Source organism: Agelaius phoeniceus, chromosome 6 (genome assembly GCF_051311805.1).
Source record: "Agelaius phoeniceus isolate bAgePho1 chromosome 6, bAgePho1.hap1, whole genome shotgun sequence".
Taxonomy (NCBI): domain Eukaryota; kingdom Metazoa; phylum Chordata; class Aves; order Passeriformes; family Icteridae; genus Agelaius; species Agelaius phoeniceus.
The window spans coordinates 37,349,667-37,374,347 of NC_135270.1; the positions used below are offsets into that span (position 1 = coordinate 37,349,667).

Consider the following 24,681-nt stretch of genomic DNA (forward strand, 5'->3'; position numbering starts at 1 on the left):
GTAATGGAAGTAATAAGCAGTATGCTCTGTTCCTTGCCAGTCTTGTAATGGTGATGTTGACTGCATATGAAAATTCTTGAATTGCATCTTAAATCTCTGTATTTACAAACAATCCAGAACATGAATTGATATCAATGTGCTGTATTACCTGAAATTTGTTATGTGCTTGACTGTACAGCAATTTTTGCAAATAACCAGGAATTCTATTTAGTCTTAGGACAGAGCTAAACTCTGTCTAGTAATATCAATAAATGTTTTCTCATTTATTTTGTTTAAATATTGACTCAGCAGAGGCTTTATAGCATCCTTCTGGTGTGTAAATGGTTCTGAAAGCTGGAGACTTTTTACAAAGGCAGGCAATGATAGGGCAATGGAGAATTACTTTAAACTGAAGGAGGATAGATTTAGATTAGATATTAGATATAATATATTAGATATTAGAAATAAGAAATTCTTTAGTGTGAGGGACTGGCAAAGGTTGTCTAGAGTCAAGGGAGCTCCATTCCTGAGAAGGTTCGAAGGCAGGTTGGATGGGGCTCTGAGATACCTGCTCTACTTGAAGTGTCCCTGTCTACAGAAGGGGGCTTGGAACTAAATGATTTTTAAGGTCCCTTCCAACTTAAATCATTCTATGATGAGCTATGATTAAGCTATCTGTCATGCCTGTAGGCTAAAATATACATGGATCTTTAAAATATACATTACTGATTAAAAAAGGCAAGGTTCAACCTGCGCTGTAAGTAAAGAATATAACACAGCGTAATTAAGTTGGTAAATGGGGTAATTGCATGTGCTAATGATGTGTTTCCATGTATCACTCTAATTATCTCAATGATTTTCCATAGCTAATTCATTAAAAAGAACCAGGAAGCTCACTTAGAAAGATCAACACAGAAACATCAAGGTCTGACATAGACTTGAGATAGCAAGGCAACACATAATTAAAGACATGCTTTTGGGCTATCTTTTAGTTTTCTGAATATGTAATGAGTTGTGATCAGAGCCCAAGGGGACTTCTGCAGCCCTGGGTTATGTGGATGGATGCAAATGCTCTGCAAGCAGTTGAATCTAACGTGCATTTAGATACGCAGGCACAAATGATGTACCATGGCATTGGTCCCATAGGTGGTTTTTGTTATTTCCTAAGAGTGCAGAACTGATTGTGATTGGATTTAATTAGGAGTGATGTGAGAGATGTACAGATTTAGCAGGGGATAGATGAGATGTACAAAACAAAGCAGAGTGAAGTTTAACTTCAAACTGCCAATGCAAAACCAGACTAAGATTAAGAATAATGCCCCAAGGGATAAATTTTGAGTTACAGTACTTGATCTGATTAGTATGCTCCTCCTTCCAGGGATGACCATTACATAATAATACCATATGGCATTGTAAGAATTACTGCTTACAGATTTTATGGTAATCCATCCCAAATGGAAGTTCTATCTCAGTATTACTTGAATTCTGCCCAAAAACCTAGAGAACATATTTTTACATATATATCTGTAAAGTGCATATATTTAAAATTAGTAATTCTAAGTTTATTTTGCATATATTTTCTGACACCTGTGGCTGTTCTGTTTGTTTAGATAAGCATCTATCTAGTCCTTCTTGGAAACCCAACAAGATGTTTGTCACCCAACATTTGACAAATTCTCCAAGCTAATCCTTCAGTGCAGGATTGAAAAGTATCGTCCTTCCATTTGCTCAGAGTTGGCTGTCATTAGTATTACTGAGTACCTTATTTTTGTTTATGATGGAAGGCAATTAGCATTTGCCAGGAGTCTTTCAAGTAAAATCCGTTATTTCATATACTTACGATTGTCTTTTATTTTTACTGTTCTTTAAAGGAATATGTGATAAGGTTTGTGAGAGAGACTTTGTGCTACTGATTTTTCTCTCCCTGTCTCAGAAATTTTTTTCCTGAAGTTTGAGAGCTGTAACTGTGACCAGAAAGCTATGTCATTGGTGTGCATGATACTGAGATAATAATTTCTGTGTGTTCCATCCTGACCTTTGCAATTCCTGACTTTTTTAACACTATCTGGTTCCTGACCATCAGCAATGACTACCAGGTTTTTAAAATTCTTTGATTTTTCTTCCTACAGTAAATTTAAATTATTCTTTCTTTGCAATCAGCAGTAGTTGTTAATATCAGAAAAACTTGTGATGTTAAGTTCCCATCACATTGGGTAGTGAAGAATAGTCCAAAAGTTTTATCTTCCTCAAACCCATACCACCCAAACAGCTATGCAGATGGTTTTGATGTCTTCTGCTTAAATTATAAATTTGCAATTTTTTAAAATAATAATGCATTTTTCTTTATCTTCTGACTGCACTTCTGTTCTTACAAGTCCTGAATGCTCCTGTAGTACCAGCACACGTTTGTAAGTCTGAGGAGGAAAAGAGAGAGGCTGCTATTTTGTAATTATTGGAGATTATTATTAAGCTGATTTTGAAGAAGTATTTTTTCATTTACAAAACATCCTTAGGAAAAAAGAGAAGATTAGTCTCAACGTAAAATAAGAGTAGGAAGTGAACATCAGGGAGATTTACAAATTACTGTTATTCAATTAAGAATGTTTATGGTTAGAAAACTTTCAAAGGACTCTCTGAATTTTTTTTAAAAATGAATACATGAACAGACTATTATACCTAAATTTATTCATGACTTAAATAAGTAAGGAAAAAAAATTGAAGGAAATGGACTGTCATTATCCTAAATAATAATAAGGCTGTTCAAAGATGCAGCACACTAATCATGGAGCCAGTGCTTTTGTGTTTACTATTTGTTTGTTTTTGTTTGTATTCCTACTTGCTTGGTGTTTAGGTTTTTTTATTTCTTAAACTTCGTCAATTTTCATACAGTTTTTTAAACTGTTTCATTTTCTGAATACATTGAATCTCAGTAATTTACAATGGCCTTGATTTGAGTTAAATCAGGTTGCTAAAATGTATGAATTAAACTTATACGATTTCTGATGTGTCAGGATTGAACTAAGGTAGGCTATTTTGTCTTCGTCTATCCATAATGTAAAGTGTAGCTATGTCTTCCAGTTAAAGAAAGTTGGTCTTCAGTTCACCTCAAAATTATTTATGTAGCAGTAAACATAGCAATCTCCAAATGTTTTGTAGTGGTGAAATCTGTGTTGCAGAAAGTATGTCTCAGAATGGAACAGGGCTGCTAATTGATTCTCCTTTAGACCGTTCCTTTCCTCTCTGGCAGTTCCCTGCTCATTATAAAAGCAGAATATAAAGAAGATTTCTGTTGGAAAGAAGAATGACTGAATAGCCGTCCACCTTTTAATTGGATCCAAGGCCTAATAAGGACAATAACAAATGCTATTATTTGGAAATTAAGTATTCAAAGAAGTCTTTGAATAGTGATTAAAATCTTAAAACGGCACTGAAAAGAACTTACAGTGAGGAGATAGGCTGAACAGTAAATTGCATGATGAACAGTTGCCTAACACTCAGGCAGTTTATTTCACATAAACAAAATATTTTGTATCTCAGCCTGTATTTTTCTGTGTTTGAGGCAAAAAGCCCTTCCTTCTCTAATAAATGACTAAAGCATGGTCCTTTCTATTCAGAGAATGAAAAATCCAAAATATGTTTGGCATTATTCATTATGGATGTAAGGAAAATATACCACAGCCAATTTTCATTTTAAATGCTAATTTTTGGAGCTAAAGTAATTCAAAGAGTATAGTGAATGGGAATTAGAGTTCAAGTTGCTTTAGGGTTATTTTAAGTAAACATTTAAGAAATACTAGGTCTTCACATATGTGTGTCTTGGTATTTTTGATGCAGGAGACGTTCCACTGCACATCAATATACGGGAGACGTGTGATTCAGGACAGCCTGTTGTGATCTCTCAGCCTCAAAGTGATGCTGTAAGTTTGGTGCACTGCACTTAGAACAACAGAGAGCTCTCCTCTAAAAGTGAATGGAGAGTGCTGCTTCTTATTGCTCTTTGGAAAGAAATAGGTTTTTGAGTGAAGTAAGGAAATAAAGTAAAAGAAGGTAGTAGCAGTAAGTAACTCAGGCCCTTGATTTTTGAATGCTGGCCATCTGTTCTGCTTCTGTGGGTTTGGTTTTGTTTAATTAGGCTGAATCATTCAGAATAGAGAAGATTTGATCCAGGTCCTGGCACACTAAGAGGAGGTAGGTCAGTGTCAAGCCTCATGAGACCTTGCAGCTAATGTAGGTCCTCTAAAACTGTCAGTTAAGCCTTTGGTAGCTGAGCCTGGAAACTGTCAAAGGGTCTTACCCAAAGATGTTTGGAACAAAACTTCATATTGTCAGTACCTGGGTTGTTTTCATCAGGAAGTGGAGCAATTTGCACACAAGAGGAAATGGATTTTTTCAGTTTATTTACCATAACATTCTGTTGTCACTGGAAAATGCAAGTTGGTGAGGTGGTGGGAGTCAAATATGCAAATCTGTAAAGAAAAGTAGTTTCACATATAGAATTTCATTATTGCTGATGGAGTAAGATTTCCCTGTCTGCTATTTTCTTTCTCTGCTAGAGTTTGTCTGCCAGGCTCTGTAGGGCAGGGTGCTGTACACAGTATATGGCATAATGCAGCCCCACTCTCCTCTGCTGCTTAGAGGTAAAGATATATAGTGAAAAAAAATATTAATACTGATAACAGATAGTAGAATCAATTCACAATAAGGTAGACTGTACCTATGGAGCATTTGAATATTAGTAGCTTTTTCAATATCATGATTGAAATGTGTTTTTTCCTTCACAGTATTTTAGAAGAAAAAAAAAAAAGAGGAGAACATTAACATTCTTAATCCAATGTTATTAACATACTGAACAGGATTGTGGAAGACCAGTGATAGTCTTAAAATTGTAGTTTTGCTCTGAAAGAGAAGTGGTGTGTTGGCTTCTAGTTAAATGCCATGTTTTTGCTAGGTTTGGGCAAGGCCCATGCTGTGGAATAATGTAGTGATCTTGAGTCTAGGTCTATCTGAAAAGGAATCCCTATAATCCATATGGTAGCTTCTTTCTGGGAAGTTTGATCAGCAATGTGAAGTTTTGAATGGATGTATGGCTTTGGTCAAAGCTGAAGTAAAACAGCTGGGAAGCTAAGGTGGAGGGCTCACAGTATCTGAAATCTGTAATAACCAAGAGTCTGTAGCCTGCTGGACTATTGAGCCAAGAATTCAGACATGTATGGGGATAGCATTCTGAAAATAAAAAGGCAAGAAAGTCTGTTGTGTTGCCATCTGTTCCTCCTTTAACTATGTTCTTGATAACAAAAGGATGGGTTATAATCACCATTTGTGGCAATTAAGTTAAATATGCAGAGGAATAAAGATTGACAAATATGTGTGACTCTGGGGAAAACTCTTAATATCCTTCTCTGCCTTTGTGTCTGTGAGATAATAGTTCTCCTCAGAGAATGTGTTTTAAAAATGTCACAAATCTCTGTAGAATGAAAAAGAACTTTCCTTCATCCCTGCTTTTCTTCTCATTTTAAAGATAGAAAAAATATCATTCTCTTATATTTTCAAAGAAATATTAAATTCTTAGCACATAACTGATGGTGGGAGAAGGCATATAAGGTCAGATTCTAATCTTTAATACATGACAGTCATCACCATGTTTCTCAAATAAACTGAAATTGTGGCTATTCATGCATTAACAACTTTTCGGATAGAGAACAATGTCTGCTGAATTTCTCTGCTCCTGTCGCTTAAATGTGCAGGGGATTTTCATACAAAATTCTATGCTGATTTTGTTAGAACACACTTACAAATCAAATACAGAATCATAGACCTGAAATAATACCTTGCAGATTCAAACAGTAGGGAATAGGGATGGTGATTGACTTCTTAGAAACCCAGCATGTTGTCACACCTTTTGAGCTCTTTCAAGCCTAGAATAAAATGGTTTCTAAAATATGTCAGTTAATACATTTTTGCTTACACATCTGCCATGGGGTTCATCTTGCCTTGCAGATATGTAAAAGTATACCTCTGACTTTACACTAGAATTTCAAAATGTCTAAGCAAACTCGTCTAAATTTATTATTTTAAAGCTTAGATGTAGTTGGTGGAAAAGGGGTTTCCATTTCACAAATGACAAGGAAATTACTAAGAACTAAAAAAGGAAATTACTTGTAGAATGGAACATGTGTGAACTTAGAAAGTTCTTCCTCAGGGAAGGCACAGAATACACAAGACTAATCTGCTTGTGGAAAGTATTGACATTATAGCTAAAGGATAGGAGGGTTTGATGACTGGAGTTCTCTTTTGGTGAAGCTTGAGGCAGTCCCCTGGGAGAAATAACAGTGCTGCTAAAATGATTTTGCTCTTGGTATAACATTGTCTGTGTTAGTGTTTCTGTCAGTTTAAATTGTGGCTTTTTTTGTGGCTTTTTCTTAATACTCTTCATTGATAAAACTTTGTGATGTAGAAATGGAATATTGTTGTACTTGCATGGTCAGCCTAACACAGCAGCTGAGAGTGACCCAAGATCCTCTACAAGAAGCTTATAATTTCTTTAATCAACAGTAAAGGCTTACCTTCTGGAGTGAGACACTTCTAAAGATTAATTGAGCATTTTTCTCCTCCATCACACTGTGGAGGTGGATTAGCTGGCCCAGGCTCCATTTTGTTGCTTACTCAAACAGATGGAAGAGTCACTGGACAGCAAAAACTGGTAAACAAAAATCAGGAATGCTGCTAAAATGGTAGAATTGGGGGAAAAAAGGCAGGGGAAAAGGTAGAATAGGGACAACTAATGAGGAATCACTGAAACCAGGTGAAATTGATCATGCTCAGATGTACTGGATCTTCCTATGGACCATGGGAAAGGAGCCAGCAGCAAAACAGGTGTTTAGAAAGGCATCCTGAAGCTTGCAGGTAAGCAGATTAGAGGCACAGCAAGAGATACAGAACATGATTAATTGCAGTGGAGTTATTCTGCCATCAAAGGAGCTGCCTAAGTGCCCAGTGAACTCTCCATCACACTGGGAGAACGATAAATAGAGGTTCCTGAGAGCTCTTCCTTCTGTGAGCATAGAGCCCAGAGACTTAGCTTGTGAGGAATTCCTGCTAGAAACTTTGGGTGTATCACAGCCTGCATGGCACAGTGCATTTATCAATACCTTGGCAGAACAGACAGGCTGTCTGTGATTGTTGACTACCAAACTCCCACCTGTCGCCTCCCACCTCAAACAAGAACAAAATACATTTGGTGTACCAGTATGTCCATTCACATCCTACATGTGAAGGATTTTGAGTCCAATAAATTGCACACTGATTTATAAGGGAAGACAAAAAGCCCAGTCAGGTGGAAAGCAGGGGCACAAGGTATCAGCAGTCTAATGGAACAGAGCAAAATAAGTCTGGTTAATCATCCCTTTTCAATTAAATCAGAATGTTACAAACCTTGCTGTGGTGTCATCCAAACAGACAACTCAAATTTGTATTCAGAAACACTTTGTCTCTAGCATGCTTATGAAAGGGTGATATATAAGTAGGGTAAAAACATACAGCCTTTTAAAGATTGCAATAAGTAGTTGGAGAAAAATTTAAGTACTGGTAGCAAAAAGTCATAGAATGCTGTTTTGTGGTTTAGTTGTCATAAATAATTCCATTTAATGAGTAGTCAATGCGGGGTGTGATATTTTAAAATTAAAGCAAATCCTAAAGAAGGCTGCATGGTATGATTTATAATATGCCTTTATCATCAAGGCTTCCTTTGAATCATCACAGTAGTATTTGATACATGTAGGTTCAAATCCTTCATTCAGGGTGTAGACAGTACAATGCATCATCAGACCCTCATTTATGGTTCTGTCTGCTGAAGAAAAGGCTGAGTGTAGGATAGTCTGTTTGAAGGATGTTACTATACTGCATTTGATTTGCAGGGTTCTCTTTGGCCATGTTTTTTGGGCAGGATGTGTATTTAGATGTCCGTAAAGGCACCTTGGCTTAGCAGTATTACCCAGCTGGGGCTGCCCCTAAGAATGGTTTGGCTGTTACTACTGCTGGTATATAGGATTAATAGGAAGTTTCCCATGAGCACTGAGTATTTTTCTTTGAGATTTTAGTTTCATAAATCCAGCTTACTTACTAGTCTCCTCCATTTCATGTTACAATGTATGGATTGACTTTTACTGTCTCAGTAAGTGTGCCTTTCTGACTTGAGACTTCATTGTAAATTTGGCAAGAGTTGACAGTACATGCAAAGAAGAATCTTATGGTGGGGCTGCCCAGAGGAAGGACTGGTAGGGAGTGGGATAGTCTCTGGACCTCTTGTAGCAACCAAGAATTTCTCTGGGTGACATGACCTGAAGTAGACTCATTTAAAGCTGCATTTGTCATCATGTTTTTAGTGCCAACTGAGCTGACCACAGTAAAATACAGACATTGGAAGGTATCTCCAGTCATGCACTGAAGGCTGGAGTTGTGTCAAAGTAACAAAGCAATTTCCATGTTTCCAAATTAAATGTATTTAAAAATCTGATTGAACTGACAAATGGAACATGATTGTGCAGAGAGTGCTAAGAACCAAAGTTATCAATGACAGGCTGGCTGTGCTTATTTTCATGTGGATGGTAGCTAAGACTGGTATTTGTCCTTGTGATAGTCACTATTGGATTAGTTGCTCATGGTGGCTAGTTTCCTTCAGCAATTAATAAAATTAATAAAATGTAAGCCCTAACAGGTCAGTTGAGCAGATTTAAATTCCTTTTCCTTCTTTACAGGTATATTAGGATCCACAGCATTTGATGTTCCAGACAGTCAGACTTGCACAGATTCTCTTTTGGATTGCTGGGCTGAATAAAGCAGCCTTAATAGTCTTGGAGTCTTGTAGTCAGAAATAGACATTAGAAACCATATCAGTACTGGGATTTATATCCTTTTGTGTATGAGGCCTGTCACTGAGTGATGGAATCAGTGTGTGTTTCTGAGTTGCTGGTCTGAAGTTGTTTGTATGCAGTGGTTTGGGTGAAGGAAAATGTGATATCAGCTCCTACCTGCTTTTACTTTGTTGATTATAAGTTGAGTTCTGTGTTTGTGTGACAGTTGCACCAGGTACTGGCAGGCACTGTAGTGAGCTGTTGGCAGGCTGAGATCTGCACTCCAGTGAAAGCAAGCCAGCAGGTCAGGCCACACCACTCCAGTCCATGACAACAGGGCAGAGTCAGCCATGACCTGTACAGTCTGCAGTAATCTTAGCAACAATGCATACTTCCCTCATGGGTAAGATTTTTAGGGAGAATGAAAGGCCATAACTGGAAAGGCTAATATTTCCTGCAGGGCTTAATTAGATGAGCTAGTAAAAAGTCTTCCAGTTTAAATCTACCCAACATGTATTAGGCCATGATAATACAGATCTGCTACAGAGTGATGAATCAGGATGGTCTGATTATTTATGCTTAGTAGGACTTCTCACTCCATTTCCTGGTGAACTTCTTCACAGGTTCTCTGTTTCCTGCTCCACCATCAATGCTATCATCAGTCACTTCATTATCAGCTGTGCTCTTGAGGTCTTAAGAACTGTGCCCTTCTGGCACTGTGCCACTGTTTGAGAGGTGAGCAGTCTCTCACGTGGCTATTTCCTAGCTTTTTTTTTGACTCTGTGAGCATCACCTTCCACCTCTACCTCTGCCTGCCCTAGTGCTGCTCTCAGATCCCATTGAGGCAGTGTTCATAATAAACAAGTCTGGTCTGGGCTTAGGACATTCTGTCTTCCTGTGTGCTTCTTCGTCCTCATGAAGTGGGAGGAATGATAACTGGTATGTTGTTTTTAAATATAAAGTTGTCTGCCAGCAAAAAATTGGTTTTCAGAAAATCTATAAACCATTCATTTAGAGCTTTCAGATATGAAAGGAGTAACTGACCTGAGAAGTTTTCTTTTATCCTGTTAAAATGAGAAAGGTTATAGATGATGAATAGGAACTAATCCTTTACTCTTTCTCTGCTGTTTTTCCACCTGGAAAGGAAATAGTAAACCCTTTCTGGTTTCATTTGCAGCCCAACTTCTTTTGCTTAGTAATGATGGATTAAACAGCTGAACTGAGCTGTGCTCTCTGTCTATGGATGGCACAATGAAAAGATCACGAGTAGGAAAAACTATTCAATATACATAGGGTTGTTTTTATGTAGTGCATATTCACAGTCACCAAGATTCCATTTAGACCTTTCAGTTATGTTGATTGATAGTCAGGTCCTCACTCATGGCTAAATCATTTGTTCAAAGACAGGAAACCAAGGCTCAAAACAGTTGATTTTTGCCAAAGCCAGGTGACTGGTAGAGTTCTGTAAGGGCACACATGAGATACTGGTCTGTTCAACAGACAAAGTAGTGATCCAGGAAAACAAAAAACCCAAAGGTGAGCAGGCTAGACACGAGACAGTGTTTAGTAGTGCTGGAATGCTTGCTACAAAGAGCTGCATTGGGACCCTCCTGTTGCAAAGTGGTGATCAGCTGCTTGGCAAATGAGGGTCAGTGTACACTGGGGAAGTGTTGCTCAGACACTCATTTAACAGCATTTTGTGGGAAAAGTATCTAAAATCTGTTGGGATGTTGGCATAAGGTAACATTTATACAAGCAGTTGAGTCTGCTTATCGTGAATTTGTAGCTCTGTGTACAATTTGGTCAACTCTCGAGCAGGCAAACAGGCTGGGCAGTCTTTAGAAGGGGCCGGGTACTGTATGCAGGTTATTAATTGGCTCATTGAAATGCATGAATTGATCTGTGCAAAATGGGAGCTGCCTGCGGGACTGTTCCAGGTAGTTTGAAATTCCCACCTGGAGTGCTCCTGCACCAATTAGTTAAATACTGAACTGCAAAGGCAGCTTGACTTCAGTCAGTCACCTCACTTCAGGTGGGTCCATTACCTTGTCTAGGTGAGTAGTTAGTTGGGGGGCAGCTGGAGCACCCAGGGCATTAACAGCCGAGTGAGGTGGGTGTTGCACACAGGCTGTTACCCAACTGCACCGCAACTCTAGCCACAGAAGTTTGAAATTCCTGATTGTGAATTAAGTTCTAAATAATTCTGTTGTTCTTGCCACAAAGTCATGTACGTGAGAGAAAACAATTCTGTCTTGCTGTCTGCATTCCTTACAAACTCAGAAAATTTGGCTTTAGTTTTAAGGAGATGTGAGCATTGAGACTGTGAGGTGTAGAGGGTGAGTGCCAGAGAAGAAAATCCTACAAGCCAGGAGCAATCCCTAAAAAAGAGGAGACAGACATGAGCAGTGCATGGCCCTGCAAAAGGCTGACACCTTGTTCAGAGCAGTGACAGTGAGTGCTGGTGGCCCTGGTGTGACAGACAGACCGTCTCTTCCTGCCCCCCAAGCTCTGGGCTCTGGCATGTGTCAGTTTGTTTGCTGCTTTAAAGGCTCATCAGGGGTACAAGGACTAATTCATGGTTAGAGCCATCCTACAGGAGACAGGAAAAATCAGTGTGGAGATTTGTCCAAGGAAAGCAGGAAAGGTTGTCAATGTGGTCTGTGTATGCAGACTTAGTGGAGAAGATGGAGTAGGTTGGCCACTGTTGTGCAGAAGAGCAAGCTCAGTTAGGGGACTTTGCTGTGTACTTGACAGAGAACGTGATGCACCAGCTGGAATCTGAAGTACGACAAATTCAAATTATAGAAAAGGTGTACATTTTAAAAATGGAAGTAATCAACTTCTGGAACAATGTGCAGTGTGTATATACATACACACAAAAATACTATTTTAATTAAGTATTCTTATATAAATGGTTGAGATTTTAAGATGTTCCCTTTTGACTACAAGTTGTTGAGCTTGGTACGGGAATAATTTGATTTAATTCTGGGGTTTGTTCTGTGTTGGACTTCATACAGTGTTTTTATATAAGTCCCTTGGCATAAGATTTGTTAATTGATAGTGGACTGATCATGGTCCTAGCTGTGTCATGGTTTTTGGAGATGTTAACATAAGTATGCTTACTTGGGTCGCTCTCCATAGTCAAGGTGTCTGACCAGATGCCACAGGCTGGTGTGAAAGAGCTTTAACTGTGTGGATTTCAGTGTTGCAGAATTAGTTCTTTCCAATACCTACTTCAGTCTTTTGGAGAGGTGTCTTTTTTTAAAAATACTTTAAATGTCTGAATAGGAAATTCCATAGTGATAGTCAGGTCTGTAATGAATAGTTTCAAAAATTTTTTTTGAATGCTGTTGTTTTCTCTGATTCTCTATCCTGTGCATCCTGGTTGTCAGGATGAGGGAAGTTTATAATTAATAGTACCTGTGGGAGTAAAGAATCTGTATCTTCCTCATCACTTCTCTTTCAGAAGACTTTGCTTGTTGTTAAAGACAAATTGTTTAGTTAAATTTAAATTCCCCCACCAATATTTTTCTATAATGCTTGTGCTTAATCTGTCTCTTAATGCATTGTTTTTCCTGAACACAGGCTAAATTTAACCCATTTATTTAAACATGTTTGATTTTCTCTTTGTGTGTAAAAGAACAAATACCTAATTAGTTGTGAAATATTCCCTTCTATAGAAAATCTAGTGCTCAATGTATGTTTCTGTTTTTGCAGGCTAAAGCCTATCATAAGATAGCTATGGAAATATTAAGAAGACTACCAGTACCTCCTGCTTGAAGCATTTGCCACTGAAATTTAGCAAGAAAGTGATCTTTGATGCTGCAGTGCAGAAGAGTCCTGTTACCTAAATACATGGAGGCTATAACTTAATTCTAAGAACTTCTTTAGGAATTAATTTACCAGAGGTTAAATTATGATTGTGATAATTACTGTTTTTCACATCGTTGTTTGGCCATGTCCAAAAGGATTCAAGTATGCAAATGATGATAGACAGTACCTAACTGCTGAATTGTAACATCATCGAGCAAGAAGGGAAGAAGTACATTTTTTCCATGTGCCCTATTTTAAAGTCAAGAATGAAAAACAGCCTCTCCGTGCAAGGAGAACGATGGTATGCCAAGACATAAATTTAATTTTTTAAGCAGGATTTTCAATACTTTAATTTCCTTCAGTTTTTGTTCAGATTTTTACATGGCTGGCTATCAAACTGACCTTAAGTTCTGCAAGATTTTAAGAAGCAAAATCAGTTCTGTAACTGCGGTACTTTTCTGTGTTCATCTTAAAAGAAGATTAAAAAAATCCACGTATACTCTGAAGAGTTCTTGTGATGGATGATGAACAAATTCATTCATTATTGGATAAAGTTCGATTGTGAGGCAATTCAAATTCAGTGGAGAATGGATTACGTGACCCTGAGGCTTATTTCTCTACTGTTTTACATTATAATGAACCCAGACAGAAGACAAGGTAACAGAGGTCTTCACTGAAAACCAGATGTTTTTCCTGAGCTCAGTTTGCCACAGAATGCAAATGATCAAGATAAATTAAATTTATGATTGCCTATTCCTACTACAGTGCAGCAACTTGGAATTTGAATATAAAGATGTATTTTTGAAGTAAAGAAATATTTGGTCTTCAAACTGCGTGGCCTTCTGGTTTATTTTTTCATTGCCTGTGATCTTTGTGTTGGTGTGTGGAAGTGAAAGATTATGCCTTCAGGGAATGAGTTTTCATTTACAATTAGATCTTGGAGCTGACATTTAGGCTTTTCCATCTACACAGTCAAGTATCAGTATCTTAAACGTACATCTGTAACTTCACCAGAGAGTGAAGTTAACCACACTAGGGAGTTCTGCTATTGACCTCTGAGGGATCAGCTTTTTCCCTGTATTCCAAGTACTTGGTCAGGATTTTGGACGTAGTTTTTTCTTATTGAAGTGATACAACATAAAATAATGGTGTACATTTACATTAAGAATATTTAAGTAATATTCTTACTCAGAGTTTAGATGAAAAATCTAGACACAAGTAATGAGTTGAATTTCAAACTTAGGTGATTTTCTAAATATGTAAATTGCATAGTCCAAAACCGTTGATTTTTTGCATCATGTCAATCTCTGAACCTCCTTCCCTGCACCTTCCCCCATGAAATCTCATATCAGTGGTCAACTTTTTCAGTAGCATATTATTGTGGTCTGTAGAATTGAATACTCCATTCCTTTCAGTTGTCTGATATATTTTACAAAATTCAAAGCTGGCTTAGTGTTCTGCCTATGAACACTGCTTAGTGTTCATACTTTATTGATAACATTTTTTTAAAATTAAGTTTTGTTTCTGCATCTTTTTTAGCTTTGCTTTACATAGCATAATTGTTGATATACATGTCTGTAAATAATCCTGTGGTGGTTCTGGCTAGTATAATCTTATATTTCAGTGGAACAACTGGGACTTCTGACTGTTTTTTAGCAAAAGACAATGATATAATCTGAATGCTAATATTTGTAATTCTCATTCTGTTAAAAAGTTTTTGAATGTCTGACACCCAGTTCATGTTGAGCCTGGATGAACAAGCAGTATACAGATAGGTGGTTGTTCAGCTCCCCTTTTGTTTCTTATTATTTCTTGGGTTAGTTGAAGGATGAATTTTGCTTTCAAGTTTTCTTTTATTTTACTTCTTTTTACATTTTTTCCCCTTTTAATTAAGTACTGTTGTTTTGCTCTGTTGAATCTTTCAGTTGCAGAATTATTTTGAATGCCTTTGTCAAGAAACTATGTTACAATGATTAAGCGTAGTTTCTATGCCAGGCTGAAAATTCATTTTAGTTAACAGTTTTGTGGAAGGATTACACAATGTAGTTGATTTATTTATATATATATATATATATATATATATGTAATTGTACAGAATTGGTAGGGCATTTCTGTGTTTAAGGATTCCAACAGTCAACCTAAATTTAAATTGAGATCATATTTGCTTGATTTTCCTCATTCTCATGAGTGAAAAACTGTTTCCTAGACCTTCTCCTGCAAAGTAAATGAAGGGCACTGGCAAAGTGTTATTGCTTCCTAATGTTATGGAAATACATATTTGTATTTTTTTATTATGTTGTACACTATAGAATACATAGTAATGAATTCCAGTCAACATACTACATTTGAAGTTATATTAATAAAATCATTGATGGAGGTTGTGAATGGGAGAGTCGGTTGGATCAGTTGGAGATTTAGCAGGATAAGGTGGTATTTAACTGTAGTTTATAAATATAAATTATAGGCTTGACACACAGTGCTGTTTGCTCTTTTCAGTTCCAGTATTTCACTTCATTCTAATTGATATTCCCTAGCATGCTAATATGTTTTTGTTCTAAAAATGCTAATCCTAGCAGGAGGCCTTGGCTTTTCCAAGCTGTATGGGTAGATGCTCTTTGCTCACCAGCAAGGCAGAGTTACTGTGCTCCTGGCTTACCAGCACAGAATTACTGAAGTCTGTAGCACTGTGAGTTCAGTTGCACACTGGAAAATCCCACAGAGGAGGAAAGAGAAAGAAAAGGAAGGCTAGGGAAGCATGGGACCAAACAGGCAGGAATGGGGACAGGGGCATCTGTCAGTCCCAGTTTATCTCCTGTGTAGGTTAGCAGCAAGATTCCCAAGACTCCCAAGATCCTTCTGCATTGCTGTCAGATGTAATTTTGTGTTCACAGCACGACCCTGTGTATAGTGACCACAGTTCTTGTGTTTGCAGATAATCCCTGCAGTTTCTTGGGTGAGGAGCCTACAGGCTGTGTCTTAGTAAAGTGCATTTCTTGGCTTTCAGAGTTTTTGGTTTTAATGGAAACAAGAGAAGGCATAGAATTGTTTGTGCTAGTGAAGTATTTTGGTATAAATTTTTTACTGCTTTGTTCAGCTAATGAATTGTTTAGCCTTTGAGACTATGGTTTGTGCAATACTTAGGTGCTAGATCCTCACAACAAAAAAACCCTGTTATTTGAAGTTATGAGAAAAAAGTAGTTTGCAGGTTACTTTTTGTCTGCTAATTCAATTAGAGTTCAAACTGCCACCTGTTTAGTTGCTCTGATTAGTTATGAACTGATATTAATGCAGAGGAGCAGTGGCAGAAGCAGGTCATTTCAGTGTATTAACAAAACACCTCATGTAATTCTGAATTGATTTCATACAGTTAGACTCAGATCCAGTTTAGCAAGTGAAACCCGCTTTAACATCTTTCCCATAAGAAGTGTGGGTTTCCCTTTGCTGTGGGACAATTTACATTTTGGGATTTTGGTACTTATGTGCAAAGCTTCTTTCAGAGTGTCCCCAGTCCTGACACTGGCACATGAGCTCAGTACCCCACTGCCCAAGGAGCTGCTTTTGTCCTTCCAGGTACTGGTGGGGAGAGGATCTCCATGCTTTTTTTCCTACATGATTTGCGGTAGTTGTCCAAGACACAAGAAACTTGTTCACCCAGCTTTGGTTAAGAAGATTCAAATCCATAGCTCCTAAATTTAGGAGGGGTCTTCAGTCACCTGGCTTAGTCTTTGCTCAGGATCATCATGGAATGTTCATCACTCCTGATGAAGCTGTACTGCTTGTGGAGGAAGTAAAGAAGTGCTAATGTGCTAATCACAGCTGATTTTTTTTTTTTTTTCTTTTGCTTAATGGCTTGGGCTGAGCTTTCTTTGGTCCTTGTTCCCAGCCTTATTGATTGCTTTTACCTAATGAGGCTATGAATATAATTACCAATTCTTAATTTAGTGCCTGGCATAGATGCTTACAAATTTGAGATAAAGCTCTGGTGTTTTTATTTGGATTTTGATACCCACATACCAGGTTTTTTTCTCATGGCCGCATCTGGGCCTCTATTGTTGTTGTCATTTTTATTTAACAGAAATGCTTCCTGGTGGAGATGGCTGGGGAAAAGCCTCCTACTTAAGAACAGTTTACCATAAGATGAGTCTGAATTGCTGATTTAATTTCAGAATTGACTTATAATGGCAGGAGTTACAGTGATGATTACATTTTATTTTGGCAGCATTTCAGCCAAGGCATTGGTTTGTCAGCCACATATCACAAAGCAGCAAAAGAAAAAATGAATTCCCAAAGTAGATTTCAGCCTAAATTTTTCAGCCTAAATTTAAGGCATGCCTTTTTTTTTTTTGGCTCTGTTTTACATTATAAAGATATTGAAATCTGAAGAAAAAATATATTCAAAGGTCTGTATTTTTCCATTATCTTTGTGTATTCAGAGAGGATGGGCACAGCCTGTCCTTCCTTATGCACCTATTTGTCTCACTTTCTCCATTTGTGTGAGTCTGGATCTGAATACCCACTTTAATCAATGCAAATAAAGGACTTCTCCTAGGGAGTGTGTGAGTCTCTGAACAAGCTGGCGGGAGGGAAGAACATCTGCTGTCCTTTAACATTGTTTTCAGGACTTACAGATTTATTTGAAGTCTTTTCCCTCATACCACTGGGATTTTCTAAAATTTGTGTTATTTCCTGTGATCCAGAGGTTTTCTCTTTTCTTTGGGAGAAAGGCAGGAGACTCCCCACACTTGCCTACCCCATGTATGCATCCTGTTACTGAACAAGATCTGTTTTCAAAATACAAACTTCTGGTTACTTTTTCTGAAAAGTTAGCTTATGACTTTCTAATGATTCTTATCACTTTTTTTCTTTTAGGGACAACTTTTTTTCCCCAAATAATTATGGCTGAAATGCTATAATATACTTTTAAAGCCCAGTTTTGCTGCACACTTAGTTTCTCACCCTGTTTATTCTTCCTATCTTTTTTAGCCAAACACACATTCAGTAGATGTAATTTTGGGATGTTTGTCCACTGTGTAAATGTTGCAAATATTTTTTATCTCATTAAAGTGCTAAGTGAAGTTCAGGAGCCTGAACACATTTCTGCTCAACAGTAGGCATTTGGGGGTGATGTGAGATGAGTCTGTAGCTGGTCAGACAGGCAAGGATGAGTTTCCACATTGACTTATTTGCTGAATTGGGAAGTTTCTACATGCCTGTTTTTAGAGGAGGAATTTCCATATAAATGGGCTTTTGTCTGTGGTACCTTGAGGCCTCTAATTAATTACATTTCAGATGGAGTCAGGAGGTTTTGGATTTGCACTCCACACTTCCCTCTGCAGGATAATCGGGCCCAATGGCTATTTTGCAGAGTTAGTTTCTAAAACAAGTGTTAAAAGGCTGGGAAAATACACCTTGGCTTTGAAAACCAGCCCCACATTTGTTCATGAGTGCCACCACTACTGACATCTCTTCTGTAATGCATTAATATCCTAAACTTTTAGAAAACCTGTGAGTTGAAGCTTGTTAGCACTTTTTTAAAAATGCATTTCTTATTAACAGACAGTGCTACTTCCTGTCTTATTTCTTGACAGTGTAATAAACCTCCTTTTGTAAAGGAGTTTTCCTTGCCTGTTGGTAATGCATCCAAAAAGTTACTCCTCTAGAGAAAGAAATGACAGAGCTGTTTGATGCTGAGTACTTTCTTCCCTGTAGGGTTAATATAGGAAATTATAGTCACTGTCTCAGTGAATTGTTGGTTTTGTTACCCTGATGGGATATACATCTTCATTAAAACAAAGTGAAAGTGTTGATAAAATGCCTGATAATTATTCAGAGCTTACAGCTCATGAACATTGAAAACATCACACTCAAGAGGAAAATTTACTTGAAATACTTCCATTTATAGATTTTTAAAAATATATTTTTCTGAGAAAGTAATGGTATTTAAGATGTTTGGACAAGGTCTTTGCTGTTGAAATTAATTGCTTTCCACTGCCTGAAAAGGTCTGCCATTTTCACAAGAAATGTGACTCAGAGAAATTTTGTATTATTCCCCATCAGTGCCTGTCTACAGAATCCTAAGTATGAATCTGCAGCAGACAGGAGGGAAGAGAGATGATGTACCAGTATTTGCCTCGGATGATCTCATGCCAGGAAGCAATAGGAATTTGTTTAGCACAGCAAAAAATATAAGCAGTGTTGCATTTTTAGGAAAGGCAGATGGGTCAGGGCAAAGCAGGGGAAGTTTATTAGCTGTTAAATGTGACTGGCATATGAAAGGAAATAAAACATTGTATGGTCAGAAATAAAATAGGGAATGTATTTTTCCCACTTGTGTCAGAAAAGTTCAGCCATATCACCTGGGATGCCTGGCACCCTGGGGTTGTGTTGATCCTGGTGCTTCAGAGAGGTGACAGGACTCAGCAGAACATCAGGACACTATTTCTGTAATTTAGGGAAGCAACTGAAAAATGTATTCAAAAGTGAATAGTTGAAAACAGTTGATACAGAATGTTCCTTGAGGAATGTCTCACTTCTTGATCAGTCTGTTTCACATCAGATAATGTGCCATCCCAGGGTGATGGCTTATTAAAGTTAGCATTCTAGCTATCCATACCACAGGAGCTGAAGTTGAATGCAATAACAAGATCTATAATCTCTGCAAAGCACTTTGCCCTACACATAGGTGATACCAAGTGTCAGGAAAATATTGAGTACCTTGCTGAATTATTGTACCTGAGCTTAATAGGCAGTAACTCGAGGTTTCGTTCTATTCCAGTGGGGTTTTTTTCTGTAAGAAAGGTTTCACATTTCCATTGCCAGCCCTTCACTATTGTTGGTTTCTCAGATAAAGATAAAAAGATTTATGTACAGGGGCTCCTAGAGGGAATTTCGTGCTTTGATATGGGATTATATCATCTTCTTTAAAACAAAATGGTCAATGATAGGGTTGTTCTTTATTTTCTCTTTAGTTTTTAAGAACTACGATCACCAAAATGAAAGGTACCAATTGGACATAATTTTGGATAGTCAGATTGGAGCTCTTGTAACCAGTTGCTAATCATACCTTGAGAATACAAACCCACAAGCAACATGAAGCTGTTTTTCTTTGAGAATATGAATTTATTTAATCTTACTGTCATTGGCATGGAAAAAATAAAGAACTGTGGCAGATAAAATGCAATCCTTAGAACTGAAAACCACATGGGTTAATGGTCATGGTTAAGGATCATGAAAATATACCTGCTGAACCCAGGTTCTAGATGCAGCATGTTCATGCTGTTCTTGGCCCTGGAGGAGCCAGCAGCATTCAAACAGCAGGTTTTGCCTCTTAAGTGAACTCCAAGCTCATTCTGTGATTTGCAGTTCAGAAAAGTCACACCCTGAACTGTGTCAGCATTGAACCTTTGGACTGTAGGTTTGCTAACACAGGAAGTGACTCACTGAAATGTTTGTTCTTCACGTTGTTACCTACTCTCCCTGGGAAAACAGGGATCTATTTACTCCACAGTGTGTTGGTGCTCCTTATCAGACTGTACAGTGTCCCTGCCAGGGCTGGTGCTGGGCACTGTTTGGTAGTTGTTGCTGTTCTGTTTGTAGGAGTTGCTGTGTGTAATGCTCAGGAACTGTGTTCCTGTTCTGCACCTGGAGCAGACCTGATCTCTGCTTTGACTTGCTGTGCATTTCAGTAATGCTGCATTATTTGTAGGCAACGCCTGACCCTCTAATTCTCAAGTGTTCCCAAGATAAAATCCTGCACTGAGAATGACCTCTGGAAATGACACCTTACCCTTGTGACTCTACTGCTTTGGAAAGAGCTCTGCATGGGCACTGGGAGCACTTCCACTCTCATTAAGGGCTTATTTGGGACTCTTGGGACACAGAGACAGCTAAGGGTCAACAAAGTGGTATGAGGAAATTGCCTGCCATGCTATATTTGAACATGAAATGGGGGAGATCGAAAAGGGAGAGATCACTCAGTGGTTACAGTCATGGGCAGAGCAGACTCAACTTGTCAAAATTAGTTCAAATGTCAAATTTATTGCCAATCAAATCAGCATAAGATGGTGGGAAATACACCCAAATCTTAAAGCATTTTTCATTCATCCTTCCCCTCTTCAACTTCACTCCTGAATTCTCTACCTTCTCTCCAGCAGCTATGTAGGATGACTGGGAATGGGAGCTCCAGTCAGTTCCTCACGTTGTCGCTGTTGCTCTTGCTCAAAAGGTAGAGGACTCCACACACTCTTCACCTGCTCCAGCAGGAGAGTCAGTAATCCACAAACTTCTCCAAAGTGAGTCCTTCCCACAGACGGCAACTTTTCATGGACTGCTCCAGTGGGAATCCCTTCCATGTGGTGTAGCCCATCAGGAACAGACTGTTCCAGTGTGGGTCCTCCATGGCACCACTGGACCTGCCAGGAGCCTCCTCCAGCATGGGCTTCCCACAAGGTCACCTGCTCCTGCATGGGCTCCTCCACAGGTTGCAGGTGGATCTCTGCTCCACCCTGGATGTCCATGGGCTGCAGAGTCACAGATGCCTCACCATGGTCTTCCTCACGGGCTGCAGGAAATCTCTGCATTGGTGTCTGGAGCATCTCCTGCCCCTCCTTCACTGGCCTTGGTGTCTGCAGAGTTGTTCCTCTCCCATATTCTCCTCTGTTCTCTGGCTGTAATTTGCTTCTGCCCAATAACTTTTTTCCCTTTCTTAAATACATCATCCCAGAGGTGCTACCTCTGTTGCTGCCAGCTTGGCAATGGCCAGAAGCAGATTCATCTTGGAATCAGTACCTCTCTGTAGGCACACAGTTTGTGGTAATTGGGAGTGGGGCTGGGGCCAGCCCCATCCCCAATGGGTACAGCTGTGTGGGCCAGGTGAGCAGCATTGACAGCAATGAGCCATGGAGTGCCCAGGGGCACTGACCAACCACCAAAGGGAACAGAGGGCACACAGGTGCAATGCATCAACATCAGGGGCATAAAAGGCTGGGCTGAAGGACAGGAAGGGCAGATGCTTGCAGCCTTCTGACGTGGTCTGATGTTACTCTGTACGGGCAGATGCCTGAAGCCTTCTGATGAGGTATGGTGTTACTGTGCATGGCTGAATGCTAAAAGCCTTCTGAAATTGTATAGTGATACTCTGTGTTGTGGCTGTCTCAACTGTGACATATGCTGTGACACTTCTGATTTCCTCTGGGGTTCAACTGCAAAAACAGAGGGAGTACACATTTGTTTGGTTTCTGTTTAAGTAACTCTTAGATTTTGAATAAACCTTTACTATTCTAATGTGCACTTGTTAAGCCTGGTTTGGAGCAAAATGCGAAGATGTTTCTAATGCTTCTGTTGATCTTCAAATTATTTTGAAAGTTAATTCATAATCTTTAAAAGAACTGTTTTCTTTTAGACATAGCAGTGTTTAATATGTTCAACTAAGAAGGAATACTCAGAAAATTGTTTATGATACAGTGTCATAGTTTCTTTTGGCCATATGAAATGCATATTTTCTTTAACCTCCACTCTCTATCTTAGTGCTAGTAAAATATAAAATAGTAGAGCCTGGTATCCATGGAGGAGAAGGGGTTGAATGAATTGCAGAGAGGTAGATTTGCTGTTTGCATAGTAGCATAGAGAAGGTAAGTTGCCTGTATCTCAGAGGCAAGCTCTTAGTAGTGAAGTCTGCAAATTAGAAATACAACTGTTACTAATCCCTAGTTGTAAAAAAGAATTCATTTCACTCCTGTGAAGTGTTGGGGAGAACTGGATCACTATTTCTGTAGAGGGCCAGTTAACAGCTTGACAAGACAGCAGCAGTGAAGTTTCCTGGCAATAAATGCCAAGCTCTTCAAGAGAATTGCTTCATTTTGATTAAGATCAATTTTTTGTTATGACTGTACGCAAACTATCTGATTCAGCCCTTGAAACTCCTGAATTTTAACCTCCAGGGATTTTTCCCCACAAGACATCTGGGAGTTTATTTTAGCACATGGTCCAAAAGTCATTGACTGACCTCCAGCCTGAGGTGCTCAGCTCTGTGTGTGTAGTTGTACTGATTCATCCTCTCACCCAGGGAACCTCTGCCTGGCTATTTTAAGCCTTGCTTCCTTAAAGGGAGTTTTGATCATTTTTGCTCTTTTAATGAGATACATTGGAAGACAGTTTAGTGAAGCAGAGGTTCCACAAGAGCAGAAATGCTGTCAAAGCCTTCATCCAGGGGCTTGTATTAACTGCTCATTACCAGTGTTTGTCATTTTGCCTTCTTCTGCTGTTGTTTTGGTGTAAGCAATGTCAAGTGATCTGACAACAGATCTCACTGCCTTCAGAGGGTCAGATGCAGTTGAAATGTGTTTCTGGCTCCACACAAAGTGTGTGTGGGCAGTGCTGCTCTGCCCTGGGCCCTGCTGGCTCCTCGCACCTGGGACAGTGATTGGGGTGGTCCTGCTAAAGGGTTGCTCATATGGACTGCAAGACATTGTGGGCATCTTGGTGTTTGTTGTGTACACCTTGACCAGCCCCTTTCTTTGTGTCACAGGGCCTCAAAACACAAAACCTCCTCTTGAAAGGGAAAAAATCAGCCTCCTTAATTCACTGAGAAAGAGCTATAAAATGGAGATGCTTTTCCTAGGATTTCTTGGTATGAGAAGTTTTCCTAACCAAGTGACCCCCTGGGAGACATTAGACTCTGGGAATGGGCCACAGCACTGGGGCTCAGTGACAGGCTGGGCAAGGCTCATCTCCCAGAGCCCACGGTGAGGGCATGGCCCAGCCCTGCTGCCTCCATATGGGTTTCACTCTTTAATGCTCTGGAGGTTGTAAATCCAAGCCAGGTGTTACAGATCCCTTTTGTGTTTTGCCCAGCACTTCCTGCCCCTTCCTTGGAACCGGTGTATGTGTCAGGTATGGTGTGTTCGGGTGCCACGCTGGATCAAAGGGGAACATGGTGACAGTTTCAACAGGGAGTGAATTTCTGCATGCAAAGCTGAGTACTGGGAGCATGCAGAAATACAGAGCTACACAGAAGTCTCTGTGTGTGTGTTTGCAAACTAACTGTTGGGGTTTTCTAAAGAAAAATGTCCCAATAGCTGCATGTTTTTGATTAAGAGGCAAGGGAGAGCAAAAGTGCAAAGTTGTGGTTGTACAGGGAAGCTCTCACACATGTAACTAATGCAGTAATTCTCTAAGTTAGGGATTTGACCTAGTTAATCCCTTTCAAAGAGAAATGTGACTATTTTTTTCTCACAATGACTGTGAGAATCACTCACCCTTCTTGACATAACTTCCCAAAATGAGATGTTCCTTTCATAACTTTAATATCACTATTCCATTAGGGGATGAAAGAACAGCCTTTAATAATATAAAAGGAAGTAAGTGACTTGGGGGCAGGGATTTTACCTGTAAGGTTCATTCTGCATTGCAAGCACCTTAGAAATCAGAGTTATGCTGTTGAGCTCTTGTGTCATGTAGAGTCAGCTTTTTAGCATCAGAGTAAAGTCACAGTGCTGAACTCTTCAGCACAAACAGTTTTGTGGAGGGGTGACTGCTATTGCCTGGTTCTTCTGCTCCATCAAGGAGATTGTTTCTTTAAGTGGCTGTAACAGAATGAAGTAACACATAGCAGTTTATCTCTTGATAATCTTTGATAGGAATAGGATTTTAAAAAATCAGATTATATTTCTTAGAAATTTGCTGGAGTGCTTCTTTGTAGCTAACCACACAAAACATGTAAACTGCATTCAGAGAGAGGCAGGTGCATGAGACATGAAGACTTCTGTTCAGAAAAAATTTTCCCTGTGAAAGGTGAATTACTTCCTTTTCACTGACTTCTGCCTTTCATTAAAAAGGAAAACCCCAAACAAAACAAAAACAACCAAACAAACCTCCCTGGTTCTTACTTTTTCTGTTTTCTTTAAATGCCTCAGTTTTTCAACAGAGAACATTGAGCTAGGTCTTAAGTTCTAAATAGCAGAAGGTTTTGGAACTGGCAGCATTTGGGTGGAGACTTTCAGAATGTACCAACCCAAGCAGTATAGTCATTTGAGGTCAATTA

At 38.9% G+C, this 24,681-nt stretch overlaps 1 protein-coding gene across 4 annotated transcripts in view; it reads left to right on the top strand.

Moving 5' to 3' along the window:
- NUBPL (NUBP iron-sulfur cluster assembly factor, mitochondrial) overlaps positions 1-14,971 on the top strand; it is a 78,474-nt gene extending 63,503 nt beyond the window's left edge. For all 4 annotated transcript variants that reach the window (XM_077180429.1, XM_077180430.1, XM_077180431.1 and 1 more), the window contains 2 exons: positions 3,814-3,896; positions 12,546-14,971. In XM_077180429.1, coding sequence (XP_077036544.1) covers positions 3,814-3,896; positions 12,546-12,608 — 146 coding nt within the window. In that variant the 3' untranslated portion in view covers positions 12,609-14,971. The remainder of the gene's footprint in view (positions 1-3,813; positions 3,897-12,545) is intronic.
- Positions 14,972-24,681: the final 9,710 nt, after the last annotated feature.